General features: G+C 38.8%; 2 protein-coding genes across 2 annotated transcripts; one reads left to right on the top strand and one right to left on the bottom strand.

Moving 5' to 3' along the window:
* Nucleotides 1–300: 300 nt before the first annotated feature.
* On the bottom strand, nt 301–7,826 carry LOC119794748 (uncharacterized protein C13orf42). Its single transcript, XM_038302447.1, has 3 exons — nt 7,271–7,826; nt 5,050–5,194; nt 301–1,361 (listed from the first exon to the last, which is right to left on the bottom strand). Exons 1-3 carry the CDS (start codon nt 7,673–7,675, stop codon nt 1,105–1,107), a joined length of 807 nt encoding a protein of 268 aa, XP_038158375.1. The 5' UTR covers nt 7,676–7,826; the 3' UTR covers nt 301–1,104.
* Nucleotides 7,827–13,322: 5,496 nt separating this feature from the next.
* Nucleotides 13,323–14,419, top strand: LOC119794708 (TLR adapter interacting with SLC15A4 on the lysosome). Its single transcript, XM_038302365.1, has one exon. The coding sequence runs from the start codon at nt 13,325–13,327 to the stop codon at nt 14,267–14,269; it is 945 nt and encodes a 314-aa protein (XP_038158293.1). The 5' UTR covers nt 13,323–13,324; the 3' UTR covers nt 14,270–14,419.
* The last annotated feature ends 8,471 nt before the right edge of the window (nt 14,420–22,890 follow it).

The raw sequence follows: 22,890 nt of genomic DNA, 5'->3' as shown, positions 1-22,890 counted from the left end.
TTCTTACATTTTGGATTGAAAAAACTTCCTGGATGGAAAGTGAAACGTCTTCAAACTTGGAAACAAACTCCAGTGGATTATTTTTTAACTTTTTTTTGGATTGACTATGACCTGGATGACTGAGAATCTTCACCGACACATCCTTAATTTTTTCGTGGAGCTTAAATTTGTTTTGTTTTTTCTCAGTATTTCCATCTATTTACTTTCATTACCTCACCATTTGCTCTGACTTCTCATTCCTTCTCTGTGGAATAAATGCACCTCTCCACCACTATGCTTCTACCAACATTTTATTTTTACAGTGCATGTATAGTTTGGATTTTAGTTTTGATCTAATTTGAGAAGAACACCCTCTTCCACAGGATTAATATGCCTCATAAATTGCTTTTAGAAAACTGAACATAGACATTTTCTTACTTCTTGCAGCTTTTTCATAAAGACCAGATTTGTGGAGTGTGCAAGATTGTTAGTTATCTTTAACAGTTTATTGGGTATTAGCTGTTAATCTAAAGCCCCTCCAGAGCTACAATGTCCTTCGCTGTTTATTCGCTCTTTTGGCCCAGCCTGGCTGTTTAGGTGGACAGTCATGTCTCGGTATTTTTAGTTTCCATGCTCGAAGATTTGGATATTGTTTAGTACCGTAACCCTGCTTTAAACTATTCTCCATCCATGACCTGTATGCTGTGTTCCTCAGTCTTCATGATGGTGTTCTTTAATGTCTAAAAAGCCAAAGAGGCTTTTATAGAACAGTTGGATTTGTTCTATATTTATTTATACACAGGTCAGAAGTTTTTCTTATGTTTCCTCTGATGGAGGTTGTTTTCTTTGGATGTGATGTGATGGCAAAGGAAGGTAAAATATTGGCTTTTGATATTTTATTTTTTCGTAAAAATCTTTATGTTGATCTAATTTATAGAATCTAAATGAAATATGTAGAATTTTGTGGTTGCAGTGTGACAAAATGTCAAAAAGTTCAAAGAAAACTTGTGAGGCACTGTACACCCCGCAAGACCAACTTCAGAGAACACTGCCTGTGGAAACATTTTAGGCTGAGCTCTGTCGGCGTCATGGCAGTGCTAAAGGTTTCAAATGTCCATTCAAGCCTCAATGCTTTTTTAATTTGGGCTTGAAGCGCAGGGTCTGGAATGCACTCTCCACCACTTTGGGGAGGTGGATCGGGTTCCTCTGAAGTTGTAGTCTGCTGCTTGTGGAACCAGTCTGCTGCTTTTTCTTCTTCTTTGTCTTTGAGGTGCTTTCGTTGGCACATTTAAGAACCGCTCTCTCTTCAGAGTCGTCTGAGACCCGGGGAACCCTCAGCACCCAGTTGGAGTGCAGGTCATGCTCAGCTGAGCTGGAGGCCACTAAGGCAGGACAACAGAGATGGAAAGCATGAGATGAGACTGACACAATTTCATAGTTTACACTTTTGAAACCATAGGGCACAACTTTAATTAGAGGCCAATAAAGTTGTTAAATTATAAGTTAACAACATACAGTTCTCACTACATTTATTAGCATTAGTAAATCTAACTGCTAATATCTTATATTTTAGGCTACTGGTTCCTTTCTCTGGGCTGCTCAGTGGAGCAGTGGGTAGCACTGCTGCTATGCAGTGTGAAGGTTGCAGGTTCAATTCCCAGCCCAGGGAGTGTGCATGTTCTCCCTTAGCATGCGTGGGTTCTCTCCGGGTACTCCGGCTTCCTCCCACAGTCCAAAAATATAACGATTACAGTAGGTTGACTTCTCTAGTTCCTCCTTAGGTGTGAGTGTATATGTGAATGGTTATTTGTCTCTGTGTTGCCCTGCAAGGACTGGCAACCTGTCCAGGTTGTACCCCACCTCTCACCTGTGGATAGCTGGTGTTGGCACCAGCACCCCTTGCAACCCCGCTTGCATGTAAGAAAATGGATGGATGGTTTCTTACATGTCTTCTTTTAAAGTTATGCTTAAAGCCATTTGTTTTCCTATCTCCATTGTCTTTCCATTTCCAATTAGAAGAAAATAAACCAACATAACTTCTAACTAAATAGAAACAGATTAGAAAATAGAAAACTGTTTGCCTCTTCTCATTTAGCAACGCCTGAACAGAATGAATTTTGACCTTAAATAACCCCACCCCCCTGCCGACATCCTCAAAGCACAAAATGATATACATCCACTGAGGAGATAAATACAGAAAAAAAGGTAAATGGCTCCTACATTAATAAACTTTAGCTCTTTAATGGCAGGTTTGGATTCTGAGGAACCTCCTCAACAGACTGGATCCATCAGATCCACTGGATCCATGAGAACTGGTGCAACAACATAATCTTTTATGTAACATTTTTGAAAAATGTAACCTACTGTAATTTGAGTTCTGATTTGATTTTTTAGGGGATTATTGTTCTCCCAAATAAACATATACAAATGTAGCTATCCCTTGTTTCAAGACTTTTAATTTGCCAATGAGACAACATTATAAACATTTGACAAGGTTGGAGCTAACAGAGCAATGGATGCTGAACCATTCCTATTTACAAAACCTCTGTTGATCTTCTGTGTTTCTCAGTATTCCCTGTGGTATGTGTCAGTATGCCATAGACAAGTGAATCTGTTGTTTGCTGATTTTTCTTTTTTTTTTTTTTTTATTCCTTAGATGTTTATTTAAAATAATCTTGTATTTTAAATAATTCGGCTAAAAAGGTTCCCTGTGCCTTTGATAGAGCAATTAATATTTCATCCATCAGAAATCCTACATTAAATGTAATAGTTCACATGCGGTGCTTTCCCAAATATTTATCCTTTTTTCACACCAAGCCTACCTGGTGTTTTTGTTGCCATAACTCTTAATCTGATTTAGTCTCATGACACCAAATCAAACAATTCCAACTGCAGTTCCTATAGAGTCTAGAAAAAAACGGTATGTTAACATTTGTGCTGGTAGGGAAGAGTAAAGAGTAACTTTAGCATGTCACTCTTTTCAGGAGTTCTCTATCAGTACAGTTTAAAACTTCTTGCCATCTTCACTCTGTTTAGTAACAAAAAGACTATTTAACTTCATCTAGTTTGGAGGTTTGAAAAAGGAAAAAAACCCTCTTTATTGTGTGGCATTTATACCTGTGGGAAAAATAATTAGAATAAAAATGTTCAGCATAAAAAAAAAAAAAACAATTATATCAATTAGAATGTTTGTTTAAAAGTCGTGATTAATGCTCTGAATTATTATACAGTTAGAGAGTTTGTTAAATAAAATTACTGGTGGCACTTTCTAAATGTGGAAGTTCTTTATTAAATTTATTAAAGTTAAAAAATTAAAATACAGTTTTCTTTCAGTTTATTATTAAGATATAGGTTTTTAAACAATTTAAGTATGCAGAAGTTTAAAAAAAATATATTTATTTCAAATGCTCTGAACTACAGTATATGCCAGAATTTCAGAAAATCCATTTAAAAAACAGACATCGGACCAGCAACAGTGACTTTGACCCAACTCGTAAATAACCTAGAACCAAAATCAACAAACAGTGATATAGCTGAATATGAATTATTGTGCATAACCAGATTCTTCAGGTATTCATAATGAAATCCTTCAGTGTTGTTTCAACAACAAAAGCTTCAACCAGGCAAGGTCGCATGGCTGGCAATTAGCCTGCCTCACAGAGCTGGAACCGTGTTTGTATCCTACAAATTATGCACGCAGGTCTCATTATCACGCAAAGAACAGCTAGATCCACATCAGATTTCTGAGTTATGGTACCTGACCTTGATGTATTCTTTTTATTTCTCAGGATTATGAAGAACACCTTCAGTTTTCTTGAAAAAAGAATTTACCAGTGTTTAATTATTTCACCTCAAGGCATTTTAAAGGGCTTAAGCTTCACATGAGAAAATATATGATGCACTGCTGATAATTACTGATATGTAAACCTTTGCAGAATAATGAATTTGAAATAAAATCAGATTTAAGGCTTAAATACTAACTGTTCAAGGTGGAGTGGTTATAATTATGGCAAAGTTGCTTTTGAAATCCGTATTTTGACTGAGAAAAAATAGTCTGTTTTATCTTCTAGTGCATTTTTAGAACCAAAATGTATAATTAGTGCAGCTCAATAAAGACCCTGCAGCTGAAAAAGTAGAAATGCTAGTTTACTTAGTGGGGCCAAGTCAAAACACTTCCTAAAAATGGTGGGATTACCCTTTGCATATATTGTTCTGCTAAAAGCTGTGCCTACAGGAATACCCAAAGTAAACTTCCATTTTAGAAATTCCTTTATGTAATTATAAAGGGAAATTACAAGAGCAACACTGTGTTAGAAATGTAAGCATATACAATGCAACAAATGTAAGAATTAACATATTATGCTTTCATCTGTTTTCAGTTGCAAAAAATTATTTTTAATGTTTTATTTCTTGAATGTTCTTGATCTAAGAAATAGCATGAATATAATCAGTTGTAGTTTAAGTAAAGATTGCATTTTTGAAAGATACAGTCTATCCGTTTCTATGGATAGTTGACCCATTGTATTTTAAGTACAGTGGGTCAACCTAAATTTGGCTTTAAAATATCATCTGTTTGGTCTATAAGTTTAAAATCCCTGACATCAAGGACAGACAATTTGACTTGATTTCTTAAACTTATTCCATCCATCCATCCATCCATCCTGCTTATCCCTGCTGAGGTCTTGAGGGGTGCTAGTGCACTCTCCAGCTGTCTATGGGCGAGAGGTGGTCCACCCTGGACAGGAAGGCAATCTATTTCAGGGCAACACAGAGACAAACAGGACAAATAACCATTCACCCACTCACTCACACCTAAGGAGAATTTAGAGAGGCCAGTTAACCTAACAGTCATATTTTTGAAGTGTGGGAGGAAGTCGGGAGTGCCTGGAGAAAACAACACATGCACAGGGAGAACATGCAAACTCCATGCAGAAAGACCCTGGGACATGAATTGAACCCAGAGCCCTTGCTGCAAGGCAGCACTGCTGTGCACACTGTGCAGCCCCAAACTTTTAGTCTATATTAATACTTACATTTAAAATCTATGGAATGATAATTTTTCCTACTCACCTATGAAGTCTACATCTGCATGGCCATTGTCCCTGTAGGGTTTACGCAGAGGTTCGCTGTCACAGTTGGCAATAACCTTGTCAAAGAACTGTAGAGTGTCCTCTTCTGTTGGGACTAAAGGTGCAGATGGTTTGACTCTTGATATCTGTGATTGACCGTGGAAGAAAAAAATGCTTTTCACTCTTTCCTTCGATACACAAGTTTTCGTAACGCTTTAACTTTCCACCATATCAAGTAAAAAACACCAATGTCGATGAATTTTAAAGAGATTTTATGTCATAGTTAGAGAACTACCAATACATTTTTTTTCCGATTCCAATCCGATACAATACCTGGGATAATTGTATCAGCTGATATCTGACACCGAAACGAATCAAAAAGAAAGAAATAACAGTTCCTTGTAAAGTGCACCAGATTTCATCTCTGGCATAAAATCACTGATCTCCAGTCCAGGTAATTAGTCAACATCGTAGCCAATATCCGATCCAGGTGTTGGATCGGTGCATCTCTAAGCATAGACCAAAACAAAATAGTGCATGATGTTGAAGTGTAAGGGTAAACGATAAAATACATAAATAGATGTTCACAAACAAAGGAGTTTTCACCTACCTTTACTAAAATGTCCTCAAATAAAAACCTTGTAAAATCATCTGTGAAGCCACCAATTAGTAAACTGGATCCACCTGTGTTTTATTCAATCTTAGCTACTCCTATAAGATGATCAGTGACGAACAAACACCATGAAGAACAAGTAACACACCAGCAAAGTTGTAGGTTAGAGGTAGAAGTTAAATGCATGGTCAAGTTGTAAGAGAATATTGCAAGCTTTGAATGTCTCAAAAAGGTATTTCTAGTCAATAAACTATAAATGGAAAGCATATTCCACACCTGCAAACCTACCAAGACATGGCTGTCCAACCAAACTGACAGGTCAGTCAAGGAGAGTGCATCTTAGAGAGCAAATAACAAGGACTAAACTAAACAGAGGATATTTGTGGAAAAAACCTACTAGTTTGAGAAGGACTTTGGCTTTTGGTAGAGGAACAACTAATTTTATTTATAAATTTCCCAATTCACCAATTCACAACACATGTCATCTCAAGGCACTTTACAATTTAACCACATCATACAGTCAAATTGTTTAAAAGTTTTCTGTCTAAGGAAAACTAGTTGATTGCATCGACTCATTGACTCGAAGGCAATCCCTCACACTAAGCATGCTTTGTAGTGAGAGTGGAGAGGAAAAAATCCCTTTTAACCTCCAGCAGAACCAGACTCAGTGTGAGCGGCCATCTGCCGAGGCTGACTGGGGTGCAAGGAGACAGAAGCAGACATACAAAAAGAAGCAGAGATACAAAAGGAAACTGTAAATCAACTCCATGGGCAGCCCTGTTCAGGAAACACAAAGCCAGGCAGACGAGCTCCGAGCCAGCTCCCATGTCAGAGGATGAGGAGAGCACATCTAGCCAGTCAGTCAGAGAAACAGGACTGCACTGAAAAACGGTCCGATCTCGAACATCTATAAACAACTTCTGTAGAGTGGGAGAATGGAGATAGAATTAAATTGAGATAGAAAGATGAAAAAGGGATCCCTATGTCCTCCAGCTGTCTAAGCCTATAGCAGCATTACTATAGAGATAGCACAGGTTAACCTGAGCCTCTCTGGCTATAAGCCTACCCTTAAAATTAGAAAGGGTGTCTGCCACGTGGACCAAAAGTGGTAGTTGGTTCCACATGAGAGGAACCTGATAACTAAAAGATCTGCCTAACATTCTACCTTTAGACATTCTAGGAACCAGACATAAGGAGCATAAGGAACAATCATATATCTGATATAAAATGAAGCTTGGCCATTTAAGGCTTTATATTTGAGAAGGAGGATTTTAAATTCTATTCTGGATTTAACAGGAAGCCAATGAAGACAAGCTAAGAAAGAAGAGATATGATCTCTCTTTTTAATTTTCATCAGAACCCTGGCTGCAGCATTTTGGATCAGCAGGTCTATAAACCTAAAACCTACAACCAGAGCTGTAATATATATATATATATATATATATATATATAGGCTTTAGATCAAAATACTATGCTGGAATGGCCCGGCCATGGTCGAACAGGAATCAATTCAACAATCAGTGGCAAGACCTGAAAACTAATTCGCACTGATGCTCTGCACAATTTTAACTCAGGTTAGAAGAAACAGTTACTTTTAAACACATATTACCGGTTCCTCCATCTTTGGTGGAAGGTGTGTGGGTTCCTTCTTTGGAGACTCTGTGGCCTTGGCATCGTTGCTCTTAAAGTCACTTACACTCTTAGTGTACTGTCTTCTCAGAGCCACCAAAGCCTCCAGGTACTCCAGACAGTTCTGGTTCTGTGAGTACAGCCATATCCTGTCTTCTTGTCTCTGGTAATAGTACAGAGTTGACTCAATGCTCACGCTGCTCTTACTCCGTGTCAGAGTGGACCCCTCGGAAGAGCGACTTTTTTCCCCCACCACCAGCATGGAGGTGCTGCGGACCAGTCGGACCGTGCAGGCATTGTGGTAGTCCTCCTGAATCCCGCCGTTACGCCCGGCTTTATTTCCATGATGGTTGGGATGGAACACATTGTTGAGCTTCTTGAACATTCCTCTAAAAGGATTCAGACATCCTTACAGAATCTCACCTTATTTCCAGACATTCAGACTACTCCAAGGAAACGAGCAAGAGAAACTTAAGCTAACCCTGTCTGAGCTGTTTACTGGGGCCAGTCTCTGTCCTCGGTGCTGATGTTACCAAATAAAAGCAGATCTGAAAACAAGCTTCAAACCTGATCTCAGCATGTCTTTAGTGTTGCTCGGCAACATTGCTGTAGAATTGGTCTGGTAACTCTACACTTGGTGTTATCATTACACTGAGTGGTTGCAACCCTGGCAGGTATTATTACCAGCAGCAGAGTGACGCATAAACTAAACAACAGAGTCCAGACTTTTAGTTGCCCCACTTATAAAACCATTAATTCATAAACATTTATCATAGATCAAACTAAGGATAATTGAAGTTTATCCATTATTTAACGGATATATAAGTTGTAATCTATTTTTTTACATTTTGGAACTTAATTTTAAAAACAAAAAGCTTTATTGATAGAGAGATTTATTTGGTAAATAATCATTTGCATAGGATTTCAGTTCACTCAGAGTCATTTAAGTCTACTGTTTCCTCTATTTATTAATAATACAGTATTTTCCTCTTCTGTTGATTAGCTACTGGTGTTTTTGAGCTCCCCTGTCTTAAGCAGAGGAAGTAAGCAAGATGTCTAACTCCTGTGAGACATGTGGAGAAGGGGCTTTTATGTTGGGAAAAACCCACCGCCTGTCCCTTTAAGCACGTAACTGATATTTGTGAAAGATTCAGTTCTGTTAAGACAAATACTTTACTAAACATGGTCGATGTCTTCCAAGTTTCGTTTTATTGCAAACAGATTCTGAGAGTGAGACTTTCCTTTTAATTAAGATAATTCAGTGTATTTATACAGCACCTAAAAACAACATGTCAGGACCTTGCAGAGTCTGTTAAATCCTTTGATCATACAGACAGACAGATTGGTTTATAATGTAGGCTTGTACCCCCTATAAAGTGTCATGTTCGGATTAATGTGTCTAACCCACATGCAGAACACTCGGAAGCAGATGAAAAAGTTCAAAGATTTATTAATAATAAATGTACAAAGTATGTTCAGATCTAAGAGGGGGCTTGACTGGTCACGAGTGGGTTCACTGCTGTTCGGAGGACAGAGAGATTAGTGGAGGTCCAGGTCTTTTGCTGGTTGTGAGTGTTCAGGTCTGTACCTGTTCGGAAATGGAGCAGAGCTGCAGAGGGGGGTAACCTTGAGGGTCCAGAGGTTGTCGGCAGGCTGAGGGCAGAGGTGGAGGCAGAGCTTACAGAGTGCAGGCAGATCACTGATTGAGTTTTCCTTCCAGTAATCTTCTGAGAGCGGGCAGGCAGGTACTTGACTGAGGCTGCTCTCCAGAGTCCTACTGAGAACGAGCAGACAGATCACCGGCAGAGAAACTCTCCAGAGTTTCAGGTATTCAGGCAGGATCAACCTGGGAGGCAGAGAGGAGAAAAACGGGATCAGGTTTGGTTCACAGAAAGTCAGAGTTCACAGACAGGCAGGTTGGCTCAGGCTTGCTAACCGTTACTGGCAAACACTCTGGCACTGGAGTGAAGCCCTCCGCCTCCTTAAGTACGGATCTCCTGATGAGCAGATGAGAGACAGGTGGTGTGATCGGCTCATGCTCCAGGAGATCTCGTGCGCCCTCTGGTGGAGAAAGTGGACAAACCTCCAAATCCCAACAGAAAGTGCTAACATCACAGGGCTTATTCCCGGTTTGTTTACCTTTAGCGATCACTCTTGTAATAACACATTTTAGAGTAAACAATTCTTAAACAGGTCTTGAACTTTAATATGATTTCATCTAAGTTTAGCAAAGAAAAGGTACAAACAAAGGTACCAACAAAGATATAGCTGGGCTCATATCTTTGTTGGTGTAAAGAGAATCCCTTCTGGTCAGTTCTTATACTCCCGTGGCATAAATAAAAGGTTGGCACTAAGTTGGTACCTATTTGATAGGTATTGTCATTTTCCGATGTCCATGCCTACTTTGCACGTGACCTGCTCTCTCTTCTCTGCCACATATGTCCCCCTTTATTGAGCCTTAAATGTGCAGTGGAGAATATCCTTTTTTTTTCATTGAAATAAGTGGTCCTCCTAATTGTCAATCATCCTAGTGATATGTTTACGTAAGGTTGCCTTCATGCTCCTCCCCATTTTCACTTACAGGTGCTGAATCTGACATAGTGGAATAATTGTAAATACTTTTTTGGAAAGTAAGCTTGTATGAGCGATGCAAACAGCCACTTTTAAACTGAGCTTGCACAAGGAGAGATGGGTTCCTGCATGCTCTCACACGTGTTTAATAGACGTTCCCTCTCGGGAGCGGGTACAGGGTTGCGCATGTGCATTTTATTTTTTTTAAAGCGGAGAGGGTGGGTGTTTTCAAAAATTCGTGAAAATCCTCCTCTATACCTTTAAAGCTACAGTGTGTAATAATTACAGGGATATACAGTCAGAAATGTAATATAATATACATAACTATGTTATTTTATCATCATCTACGAGCTCAGCCTCTTAACCTTAATATTTGCGTCGCCTTAGAATTCGTTATTTATAATTACATAGGAGCGGGTCTCGCAGCCATGGAGGCAGACATCTTTGCGCTACGGCAGTGCAGAGCCAACAAACCAGCGATTGCGAGATCGCCAAAATGTCACAACGATGTAGAAAAAATAACGGGTATATTTATTATCTTAAGTCTACATGAAATCTATACCCTACACAGACTAATGAAATACTATCTGTAAAATTATCTATGTAAACAAACCTCACCACTTGAGAAGGTAGGTGATGCGGACGTCGTGGAAGACATTTTGTCCCGTAACGCTCGCCGTACTGTCGGGGGGGAGAAGTGGTGGGGGGGAGATGTTCATGTTGCTGCAGTCTGCAGTCTGACCGCTAGATGTCGCTAAAAGTTACACACTGTAGCTTTAAGAGAAGTAAATAAATTATGATTATGATGGTGATTGTTATTATAATCTAAATGGGCTATTATATCTATATCTATATATAGGCTGGCCTCTGTGTTCCTATTCTTTTCTACTTACTGTGTTTGAAAGATTTTACTCTTATCCTGACAAAAGAGATTTCTGGTTCAACTAACTTGACTCATTTGGAGATGTAATCAAACGTTAGAATATAAATATTATACTGCATATAGAGACAAAAAAACTGTCATTAATTGTATCAAATTCACATCTATTATATCAGACAAACCTAAGTATTTTAGGGTTTAACAAGTCTTTTTGTGAATGATTAACAGGTTAAAATATTTTCTATCTAGCCAGCAGATCACATTGGTTCGTTTGCAGAACTCCTGCTCAATAAAACTGAATATTTCTATGACAATCATGCTTATAATAAGTGCATGAAACCCTTTTACCAGAATTATCTGTGTTATTTATAAGACATTATGATTCAAACAGAGATATATTTTATGGACTGCAGTAATGGCACATTTTACAGTCTAATAAACAAAGTTAACAGGATATACTTAACTAAAGCTTGTGTTAAATCACCTTCTCCATTTGAATCCATGCTAACAATAGAAGGACATTTCATCTTCAAAATTTCACTTTGGAACCTGTCACGTTTTACAAAAAAAGAGGAATAGGTCTGCTCTACCGCTTAATTCTTGATAATATTTCAGCTTGAAGTTTCTTCTGCTTTTAAACACCTGTTTCCTTTCCACAGGAACATCACCTTATTGGTCTCTCTCCACAGCTCATATGTTTGTTGATTTCTTTTATATATATATATATATATATATATATATATATATATATATATATATATATATATATATATATATATATATATATATATATATATATATATATATATCTGTAGTGAAGAATACCCAAATGCAAGGAGAGGAAAGTAAATCATAAATTGGGATAAAGTCGCTGTGTGTATCAACTCTGCACAGTTTAGAGATATTGATTTGAAAGCAGCTCTGAAGTTCAGCTTCTGAAAGTGAGATATGAGTGACAGAAGCCTGTAGTCCCACTTCCTCTAATAGAGCATATAAAACACTTTTCACACACATGCAGACTGCTGTACTCTGTCAAGAGGATAGACTTTTAGAAATTTCCAAGGTTTCTTCCAAAACTTCTGCATACTTAAGGGAAGTAGAACATCTTCTAGGATTCAAAAACAAGCTGTAAGCAGAATTCCAATTGGAAGTTTGATTGTGGTTCAAGGTAGGAGGACTTTTGATTATTATTAGTTTTTAAGTTTAGAATTTTGAAGGGTAAACATTTTCTCTGCAAAAGCAATGATAAATGAATAAATGTTTATCAATACCCTTAATTGTATACCAGAAATATAGATTTTCTTGCATTCATGCAAATCATATGCATTTATATTTTATGGAAATACAGCACAGATTTTCTTGAATTATATTTAGATTTCATATGACTGGTAGTGAATGTTATAAAACATTTGCATACTCAGATCCATAGTCTTTCATGTACTTATTGACTTTGAAGTATTTGAATATAAAATCATTTGTCCTATTGCATGTTCCTGCCACCACCAGTTTCACTATGCAGATGTTGTGTTTAGGGTATGTATTTCCCTAACCACATGGTGCATGTACGTCGGCCTACATCTTATATCTTTTTTTAAATAATAGATTTCGTTGTGCCACCCTTCTGACTTCTTCAAAAAATACAACCTTAATGCTGAATCAGGAACCAGGACAAGAGCAAGAAAGTCCAAAACATAGAAAAGAAATCCGATCAATTGATGCACTAATGCACTCTGAAAAACAACAACAACAACAACAACAACAAATATGGCTCCAGACTAACTGGTCCCACTGGTGCTGTGCCTAACTCTTTTAGTTAGTTGTGCTGCCTCCATATTTATGTCAACCCAGTTAGCAGAGCCGCTAACTACATGCCACTCCGATACATCTGATAACATGTTAACAACAGAACCACGAACAGATGAAACCAAGGGACATAACAACTTAGGAGGCTGCAGGTGGAAATTGAAAAACTTAATTTGTCTTTTCTTGTTTAGGATGTTGTACAGACAAGAAACAACAACAAAAACAATCAACAGCAAAAATGCATCCATATACTTTCTCCTAAGTTTCCTATCACCTTTCTCTTCTCAATCTTGGCATGTAGAGTCTTGATACCACAACCTGTCTCAGTTTCCACAAAACAGTTTCTGTTTTAAAGTTCTCTGCAACTTTATTCCTGAGCTGTCTGGTGGTCACAATTTTTTTTTATAAAACCCCTTACATAAAAGTATTTTTTTAATATATGAAGCTATGAAACTTCTGTTTATAAAATGTATTAAAGTTCAAGGAGAATGCATATTTGTGAGGGCATGGCACATATTTTAAACAGATGCTGAAGGCTTCTCTTTTGGCACTTTTTTTTTTTGCACATCTCTGGTGTTGCTGCTACTTTTCACATATCCATTAATGTAAAACTGTCCTCAATTGTCCCACAATTTCCCCATTGTGGGACAATAAAAGGGATTTTCTATTCTATTATTTGTGTAGATTGCTACATTTCAGGCTGTATTTCAAATAAACTGATAAAAACAAATTGAGTATTTTTCTTCCATGGAATGATTATTTGATTTTTGTTTTCCAGCAATGCTTTGCGAAGGGAGACTGCTGAGCATGACTTACTGGGAGATGGAGGAGGATTTGCTGCCTCCTCAAAAAACTTTCCAAATTGCCGGTGGACCACCCAGAACCTCCTTCACTTCAACCACCTCCAGACCTTCTCCACTCATTTATCCAAGCTCTTTGAAGGTAACAGCTGAAACAGAGACCTTGAGGGCTTCGGCCGACCTGAAAATCCCTCCGTTGTTAACCTCACATGTCCAAGCACTTTATACAAAGAGGCAGACCTCTGCAGAGATGGAAATCCCAGCCCAAGCTTATTCTGACAGTGGAGATACCCCCTTCTTAGTTCCCTCTTGCTGCCAGAGCATCTATGAAAACTACAGCGACCTCCATATTGGAGGTGAGCAGGTTTTGCCTCTTGTGACCAGTGAGGCCGATTTTAATGTCTATGCTGATGTGCAGCCAGTGAGGCCGTTCCTGCACTCATGTGATGTCCCGCCTGCAGTCGAGGATTCTCCACCAGGACAGAGAGGTCTACAGAACCTGCTCAGGAGAGGTTCAAACCACTGGAGACAGACTAGTGGTCGTGATCGTAGCTTTTTGTTCCAGGGTCGTGAGGGGCCCTTCTCCAATTCTCTTCTAAATCATTACCTGGAGCAGAAACTCTTGGATCTATACCAGCAGTACATGATTGAGAACATGGTGAGGGATGGAGCTCCAGGATCAGATGGGGATGTTGGTAATATTTGCCCCCTGCTGGGCTCAGAACTTGTTCTGACCAGCCTTGACCAAATCACCCAACAGCTTAGCCGGGAAGGCAACCTGGAGGCCGGCCTGGCCAAGGATATGGTCCTGAGCTGCTTGCTGCGGGTGGCCAGTGACCTGCAGTCGGGTGAGATCAGCACTCCCTTCCTGCAGATTTCAAATGAGGCCTCCAGGGAGCAGCTCACGGAAAGTAAACAAGAATAACCACAAACTATGTTTTCTGTTCTCCTTTACAATGAACTCTAAAGGTCTTCGTTCAAGATGTTCAGAGTGAACATATGAAAGGAAAGTAGATAAGCATTCAGTGTGCTGTGTTTGTACAATTTTTGTTTTCTAATATGCAATAAACAGGAACTGAAAACCAAAACTGGAATTTCCTTTTTTCCCTTAATACTCATCTCTGACATAAATAAAATATAGGTGGCCTGTCAGACCTATAGATAAACAATTTAGTACAATTAATCTTTTATAACATAATATTTTCAAGTGTAATAAAGAAAAATTTTGTTTTCACCTTTATGTCAAATGCAGTATTTAAAGCCATACTAGCAATTTTATGATCACCAAATAGCAATTTCTGCTTGGCCTTGCTGCACCCGGCCTTCACTCTTTGAAATGCTGAACAGCATTGAAAGAAACAACAGTATTTTATTTTCATTTTGTAAAGAAAATATAGCAGAACAGATTACTTAAAAAAAAAGAAAAAAAAAAGAAACAGAGGTTACAGGGCTTTGACGACATGATGTGCACATGCATATGCATCGGTGCTGTATAACTTACTCTACCTGCACTCCAATGTGGTGATTTGTAATGGATTGAATATCGATTCTTACGCTTTAATTATAAAATCTGACAATTTTATTCCTCTGGTGGACCAAGGATAAAGGAAACAATTTGAGTGAATATTTTAAATAAGAATGCATAAGCATGAGTTAGAATTGATTTGCAAGTTCTTTTCACACAGGTCCAAAAGTATACAGGCTTATCATAAAAATACATCAACCAAAAATATTTAAATTCATTTGATTTGGTAAATTCTTGAGAAGCAGCTCATTTTCTGTAAAATTCAGCAAAGTCCTGCCATGGTTTTTATATGCACAATCAACCATTTTAAAACTAAACTGTTTGGTTTTCTGTCAACAGTAATTTAGAGAGTTTATCATAAGAAAAACTGAGAAGGTCCAGCAAAAAGTAACAAAAAAAAGCATAGTCCTTGACAAAAACTTTCAAAATAAATAAAATTTACAACAATTCCTCCAAGAGAAAAATCTTTATTGTCAGAAAAGACAAAAATTTAGCTATTTGACTTTTTTGACCTGCAGGATGTTTGTAAGAGTCAGGGTGAGGTTTCCAAATCAAAACCACAGATTACTGTGGAATGAAAATTAATGGAGAAATCAATTCAAACTATATATATATATATATATATATATATATATATATATATATATATATATATATATATATATATATATATATATATATATATATATATATATATATATACAGGCCATTGTTGTTACTGATAACTACTCACCATGCATGTGGATTTCACCCCAGATCCAGTATCCACAAACTGTATAGTAAGTCCAAAAAAGAAGGCAAAGGCCAAGTGAGCATTACAATCACCGTTGAAGATGAAACATCTTAGCCCCAAAAATACATCAGGAAGATTGCGACAAAGGGATGAAGTGCTTTGTTAATGTCTCAGACAGTGGAAGCTGGAAATAAAGGAACTGGAGGAACCATTATCAGAAGAGAAATCCCTCCATAGAGTGTACCACTGACAGACAGCTGAAGTGGCTGATATTTAAAAAATCCTACCAATGGCTAGAGAGGGTCAGGCTGAAGGACAGCACAGAAGCCCTGATCACAGCAGCACAGGAGCTAGTCTTGAGCAGCAGAACATTAGAGTCCCAGATCTACCATACCAGGAGATATCCAAGGTGCAGGCTGTGCAAACAGGCCCCAAAACTAATCCAACATCTCACAGCAGGGTGTAAGACTGAGAGGGAAGGAATAGATAGAACATCATTACCAAGTGGCTGGTATAGTTTACAGAAACATATGTGCAGAATATAAACTGCGAAGAACCCTCAAGCTCCCAGGCCTCTGGTAGAGGGCCCGAGCTTGAAAAGAAGGAACCACCCAGCCCACCCATGAGTTTCAGCTGATAAACAACGCATTTTAAGCATTTAACTGGAAAATGCGAAAATGTCCAGTTAAATGTGAAAAAAATTAACTCTTTGCACAGTTATCTATATCTATTGATCTTTTTGTGTCTAATGTTACATTCATGACTCACTTAGTTCAGTTCACCGACAATCATTTCACGAGTTTTCCCATTTTATATACATGCTGAATTACTCCAGACTTTCCTGTATATTCTGCAGTTTAATAAACAGTCACAAGGGGGGAGCATTGTCCCCGTATAACTATAACAAACACCTCCTGCTTCATTTAGGTCTTTTAATCCTACTCCTCTATCAGTCATCATCTATTCATTCGGTTAATTCCCATTATCTCCTGAACCCGGATACTGAGAGACCACGTTGCCATCCAGGAACGGCTGTAACTCTGGAGCAAACAGTTCAGATCAATCAGAGTTCAACAGTGCTTGTAACACTGGTATATAGTTTTGGATTAGAATATCTAGGGAAAATGTTGCCCTGACTGTACAAATGTGGATCTCAGTGGGGCTGCAAGCCAATGCATCTAAACATTAAAAGTGTCATTTAGTCCTCCTCATACTGTTTGACAGACTTGCAACTCTATTCCAGCTCGGTCTGGCTGTGGCCTTCTGGAGTCAGTGTTTGATCAGCTTCCTTGTTTCCTGTCCAAACAAAAAGCCCGCAGGAGGAAACTGTGTTTACTGAGCTGAGCGCTACACAGTCTGAGCCGTGTGAAGTCTCAAGGCTGCAGAGACACATGTTTGGTATTTCTGCTTCTATCCGGATTGAACATTCCAGGTAAATGCTAAAAAGAGCTGAGTTCTTACAGATCTAAACACAAACATTCATGTATAAATATGATTCACCCAATGCCAAGCACCGACCACGTTGAGGACATTCAAATAAACTGATTTCCTCAAACCTTGGGCAAATGAAAAGCAGACCTGTTGTTCCAGCACAGGCTGTTTACCAGAATTGTTTAAAAGGGCTGAAGGTAACCCTGCATGCAGCAGAGTTTCTCCCTGCACTTATCCACATAACCAAAGCTTCATCCAGTTTTGGCAAATGACGTGAATTATTTACATGCTCTGCTCAATAAATCTGCAAATATTGTTTCATTCATGTGAACTAAATAAAGGCCAAGGGCAAAGATAAGCATAATTGGCAATTAGTTGCAGTTCTTTCAAACAGAAAAACCTTAATAAAAAGGCCAAGCAAAGAAGGAGCAGGGACAGAGACTGATAACACAAAGGCAAGGTGGAATTATACATAGACAAAAAACGCTCTCTAATCATCTTAGCAATGAAACTAGGAAGAAGGCCGAAGCACTGTAGAGTCTTTCATAGGTTTATAAAGTAATTTCCTTGTCGCAAAGACTTTTAACTCACAGGGCAACAGAGGCAAGGACACAAGATTTTACATCAGAACCAAGGTCCTAGGTACACTTTCACGATCGCTGCTTTAATCCTCTAAAAATCAGATTTGCTTTTATTTTGTAGCCTTGTGCATTATATTGGTCATGTATGCTTCCTGTAAAATAAAAGAAAAACCCTGAGAGACTTTAAACCTGATCTTCTAAATTTGTTTTCGATTTCTAGAAATTAACATTTATATATATATATATATATATATATATATATATATATATTATATACACATATATATATATTATATACACATATATATATATATATATACACATACATACATATTATATACACATATATATATATATACACATATATATATATATATATATATATATATATACACATATATATATATATATATATATATATATATATATATATATATATATATATATATATATATATATATATATATATATATATATATATATATATATATATATATATATATATATATATATATATATATATATGTATGTATATATATATGTTTAAAGATGGAAAAGTGGCCTTACTAAGCCTTACTTATCAAAGAGACACTTAATTGAAATTACATTTTCTCAAGAGTTAACGCCTTTCTCCTGTTTTTAATGCTTGGCCTTGATTGAACGTCCTTTGTTTTCCGATTAAATCTAGTAGAGTGACCTAATGTCTCAGTGGCAGTAGGCTGGAACATTTAACGACAGCCCCGCTCTGTAGTTTGTTGATTGACATTAGAAGATACATAGGTGGTGGAACCGGAGAACACACATTTCCCGGTCAGTTAGGCATTCAAGGTTGCAGAAAGCCTGCAGCGGTGTGGCTGACCTTGGTTGAGCCCGAGCAGACGGGGGAAAACCTTGAGAGACAGCGGAGCGGCAGGATCTGTGCTCTCAAGGAGCTGGGAAACATAATGTGTGCGTGTTTGACTATATATCACAGCAAACTGCAGCCAGATGAATGTGGATGGCAGCAGAGTGCAGATAAAAAGATTTTATTTACATGTACCTAACAAAACAAAATAAACAAATAATAATATCATCATTAATATCATCATTATTATTATTGATGCTTATTCCTTTCAGGACTGAAAGGATAACAGATCAGACATTTTTGATTAAAACAAAGTCTATTTCGACATAATCTGTTAAACTTTGAATAATTTTTTATTTTGTTAAACTCAAATATCTGCTTTTTTGTCCAGATTTTATTTAATTATAAATAAAGAGCTATGTTGATTCCTGAGACCTAAAACCTGATCTTATTTCATAGACTTGAGAACTTGAGGTTTTTTTTTCCAGATACCTAACCATTTTTTGTAACACCTAGAAGCCGATGCGCTTTTACCTAAGACCTGATAACATAGTTACTGTAACCGAAGGAAGTCCGATAATGTACTTATTGCTGCTTGATGTACATCTTTTTAGTTTTGAATTTCAAATGTAAACATCTTTAACTTTTCTGATAAACTTCTTATCTATTTTGTGAACTTCTACGCATTTTACTATCTTCATTCATAATCAAAGAACACTCTTCTTCTGAACCTCACCTAAAAAGCCACATTTTACAGACTTTTTAGATAGGAAATCATTACAACCTATCATGATCTTGGCACTGATGGCTAGATTTGGCAAATTTCTTCCACCGGGTTAGCTTTGCCCAGCGCTCATTGAAACTCATCAGATCCATATGTTCATGTTTGCTATTTAAGTTGCCTGTTCCCAGCTATCGGTGCCAGATTATTCGAGCAATGTGTGATCATTTTCTAGTGAACCCATGTGTCTTTGATTACCTGATCCTGAATATCCTGCCTCTGGACTTGTGAGATTTGGTTGCCCTTGTTCTGTTCTGTTTGCCTCATCTGTTTTCAGACTGTTACCTGGATTCTGCTTGCTTACGACTTTGATCTGTCTCCTGACCATGGCTTCGAAACTCCTTTGGTACCTCTTCTGATCTCTGATGGTTTGGCCTGGAAACCTGCTCCTGCTTTGACTCATGCTTTGGAATATCCCTCTGAATTCTTCTGCTCATCAGTCTGCTCTGAATCACTCCTGGAACTCTGGGGGCAGCTCCAGCCACATGCTGCTGAGAAACAATCACTCCGCTTTCCACTCCTCCTTCTGGGCTCAAACTAATCTTTCACCCGGTTAGTGACTCAAATGCTCACTATCGTTTCCCGTCTAAGTTACAGAGTCACTAACCTGAGTTTCAACCTCTACAGAGTATCCAGTGACCCTGCCCCTGCTGACGATGTCATGATCTTGGCACTATAGGCTGGGTTTTACTCTTTTTTCTCTCATCTGCTTTGCTCCGCCCTGCGCTTATAATATCTAATCATATCCACCTCTTCCTGCTGCTATTTAAGCCACCGGTTCCCAGCCATTGGTGCCACATAATTCGAGCTTCAAACGAGACTTCTAGCGTTCCTTGTTGTGTTTAGTTATTCCTGTTTCTGACCGGTTTCTGCCCTTGGACTTCTGAGTTTTGCCTGTTTTGCCTGTCGGACTGTTACCTGGATTCCGCCTGTTGTCTACATTGGACCTGTCTTCTGACTACTGCTTGGATTTTCCTTTATGGATCCTTCAGTTCCCCTGAGTGCTCTGGCTGCTGCAGGTCGCTGCTCCTCTTCTCTTCTGGATTGTTGGTTCTGGCTAAATAACAAGCTACGGAGTTCCTCCTCTGGATTTCACTTCTTCTTCTGGGCTCAGACTGTACTTTGCCAGGTTGGTGGCTTTCATGCTCATTGTCGTTCCCCGTTTGAGTTCTGAAGTCACTGACCTGAGTCTCTATTTCTGCAGAGAATCTATTGAGCCCTCTTCAGCTGACGAGCAGTCGCATGTTGACTCAATAAATGCCATTTAAGTAATCACTGTCTGTCTCACCTGAATTCTGGGTCCTACGTTCTGAGCCTTCTGACAGATGAGCTGCTGTACACTAAGTAATTAATAAACATTTGTCTATTAAACACTCTTATCTGTCTGCTGGAATTCTGTGTCCCACGTTCAATTTTTATTACTCTACTGAATATCTTTTATTTGAATTATTTATGACATAATATAATATCTAACAGAACCAGCGACTTATCTATAATTTTGAGCATAGCTACTTATTAGTCCTATTGAAGTTTTTCAATCTTGTAAATATAACCTTTTGCATCAGCCACTTGCATTGAAGCATTTCTTTGAAACAGACTGTTTTTGGCGATGGGACAGAATTTCATTTGAATTGCTGAGGTTTTAGTTAGAGAGTGGCTGCCCTGTCCATTGAAACTAAATAAATGCACTTAGAAAAACAACCATGACTGAATAGGAGTCAGGGTTGAAGTCAAATTATTGGACCAAAAAAAGACATATAAGCACCTTTTGACGTTCTAAAGCACTTGAAAGAGCTTAAGGGTCAGTAGTCACTAAAAACTCATTTTTAACAGAATGTTGAAATATGTTGCTTATTTTTTTATGTTTTCTTCAGAAATGTCAAAATAAAACATATAAACAGACACAGGGCACATCATTCTGAATGCTAAAATATAGGATTTTCTATTCTTATGTCACCAGTAAATATGATTAGTAAAAATGCAATATGATCCGATACATTTATTTTGTGTTTGGTTTTGTTTCAGTATTGTTTTGCATTTTAACACATTGTTCAAATGTCCTCTTGAATAACTTTAAAATTCCTCCACAGAAGTTAAAAGCATGTTAATTGGATTGAAAACTTATTCCTAACTATATTTCCCAGCTTTGCTTAACAATGAAACTGTTAGGTTTAAACACCCAAACACTTATCAAATAACCTGGGGAAGAAGGACAAGAGACCTTAGATTCTTTTTACTCACAAGGAGAGACAGCAATGTCGTGAAAGGAGAGAAGACGCTAAGATGCTAAGATGGCGGCGCCCCTGGCGGCAGCGGCTGGCATACAGCTCCAACCAACTTGCGGAGATTTTCATAAAAATATACCGCCAAACCCGCTGCAAACTGCTTATCTATCTAGCAGATCATCACTTGACCGCCAGCACCTGCTGGAGTTACGGTCATGCAGTGTATTTGGACTTGTAACCACCACTACGCTCGACTGTTTACGTGACTCCGGAGTGCTCCGGGATCAAGCCCCGGAGGCCTGCGATGCAGCGGACCCGTCGAGCAGCTCACGCTGGAGGAGAGCCAAGCGAAAGCGGTGCAGCCGGCCGAGGAAACGCGGCTGTCGCGGAGGTTTAGCAGCCAAGCTAAAGGCTAACCCCTACAGACCATCGCTTCCATCCATCCTGCTCTCCAACGTACGTTCACTGGACAACAAAACTGACCATCTTCAACTCGAGCTCTCAGCAAAGAGGGAGTTTAGGGACTGTTGCGCTCTCATTCTGACAGAGACGTGGCTCACTTCATCAATCCCGGACAACGCCATTAGCCTGGAGGGGCTAGCTACTTTCCGCGCCGACAGAAACAAAGAACTCAGCGGTAAGAGCCGAGGAGGCGGACTCTGTGTTTACATCAATAACAACTGGTGTAAAAATGCTAGAATAGTCACAAGTTTTTGCTCTCCGGACATAGAGCTTCTAACTGTTAGCTGCAGACCCTTTTACCTGCCCAGAGAGTTCACTGTTGTTACCATCACAGCGGTGTATGTCCCCCCCAGCGCTGATACAAAGGAGGCCATGAGTGTTCTCTATCGGTCTGTCTCTGAGCTGCAATCTACACACACAGAGGGCGTTTTCATCATTGCTGGAGATTTTAATCAGGCGAATATGAAAACTGTTCTCCCTCATTTTTATCAACACGTGGATTTTGCTACTCGTGGAGAGAACACTCTGGACTTAGTTTATACAAACATAAAAGACGCATTCAGAGCAGCCCCCCGCCCCCACATCGGCTCCTCAGACCACCTTTCTGTGATGCTAATTCCTGCATACAGACCCCTGCTGATCAGAGCAAAACCTACAGTGAAGCAGGTGAGGGTCTGGACGGAGGGGGCCATGGAGGCACTCCAGGACTGCTTTGAATGCTCTGAATGGGACATGTTCAAATCAGCAGCAACATATGATGACAACAAGATCAATGTTGATGAGTACGCCATGACTGTTTCAGCCTACATCAACCACTGCATCGAGGACGTCAGCACAACAAAGACCATCACCACCCGAGCCAACCAACGGCCCTGGATGACTGAGGAGGTCCGCCACGCGCTAAAAGCACGGAACTCAGCCTTCAAGTCTGGTGACAAGGAGGCACTGAGGACAGCTAGAGCCA

This window comes from Cyprinodon tularosa, unplaced genomic scaffold (assembly GCF_016077235.1).
Source record: "Cyprinodon tularosa strain WSP-4 unplaced genomic scaffold, ASM1607723v1 ctg49, whole genome shotgun sequence".
NCBI lineage: Eukaryota > Metazoa > Chordata > Actinopteri > Cyprinodontiformes > Cyprinodontidae > Cyprinodon > Cyprinodon tularosa.
This window is presented reverse-complemented; position numbering and strand designations above follow the sequence as displayed.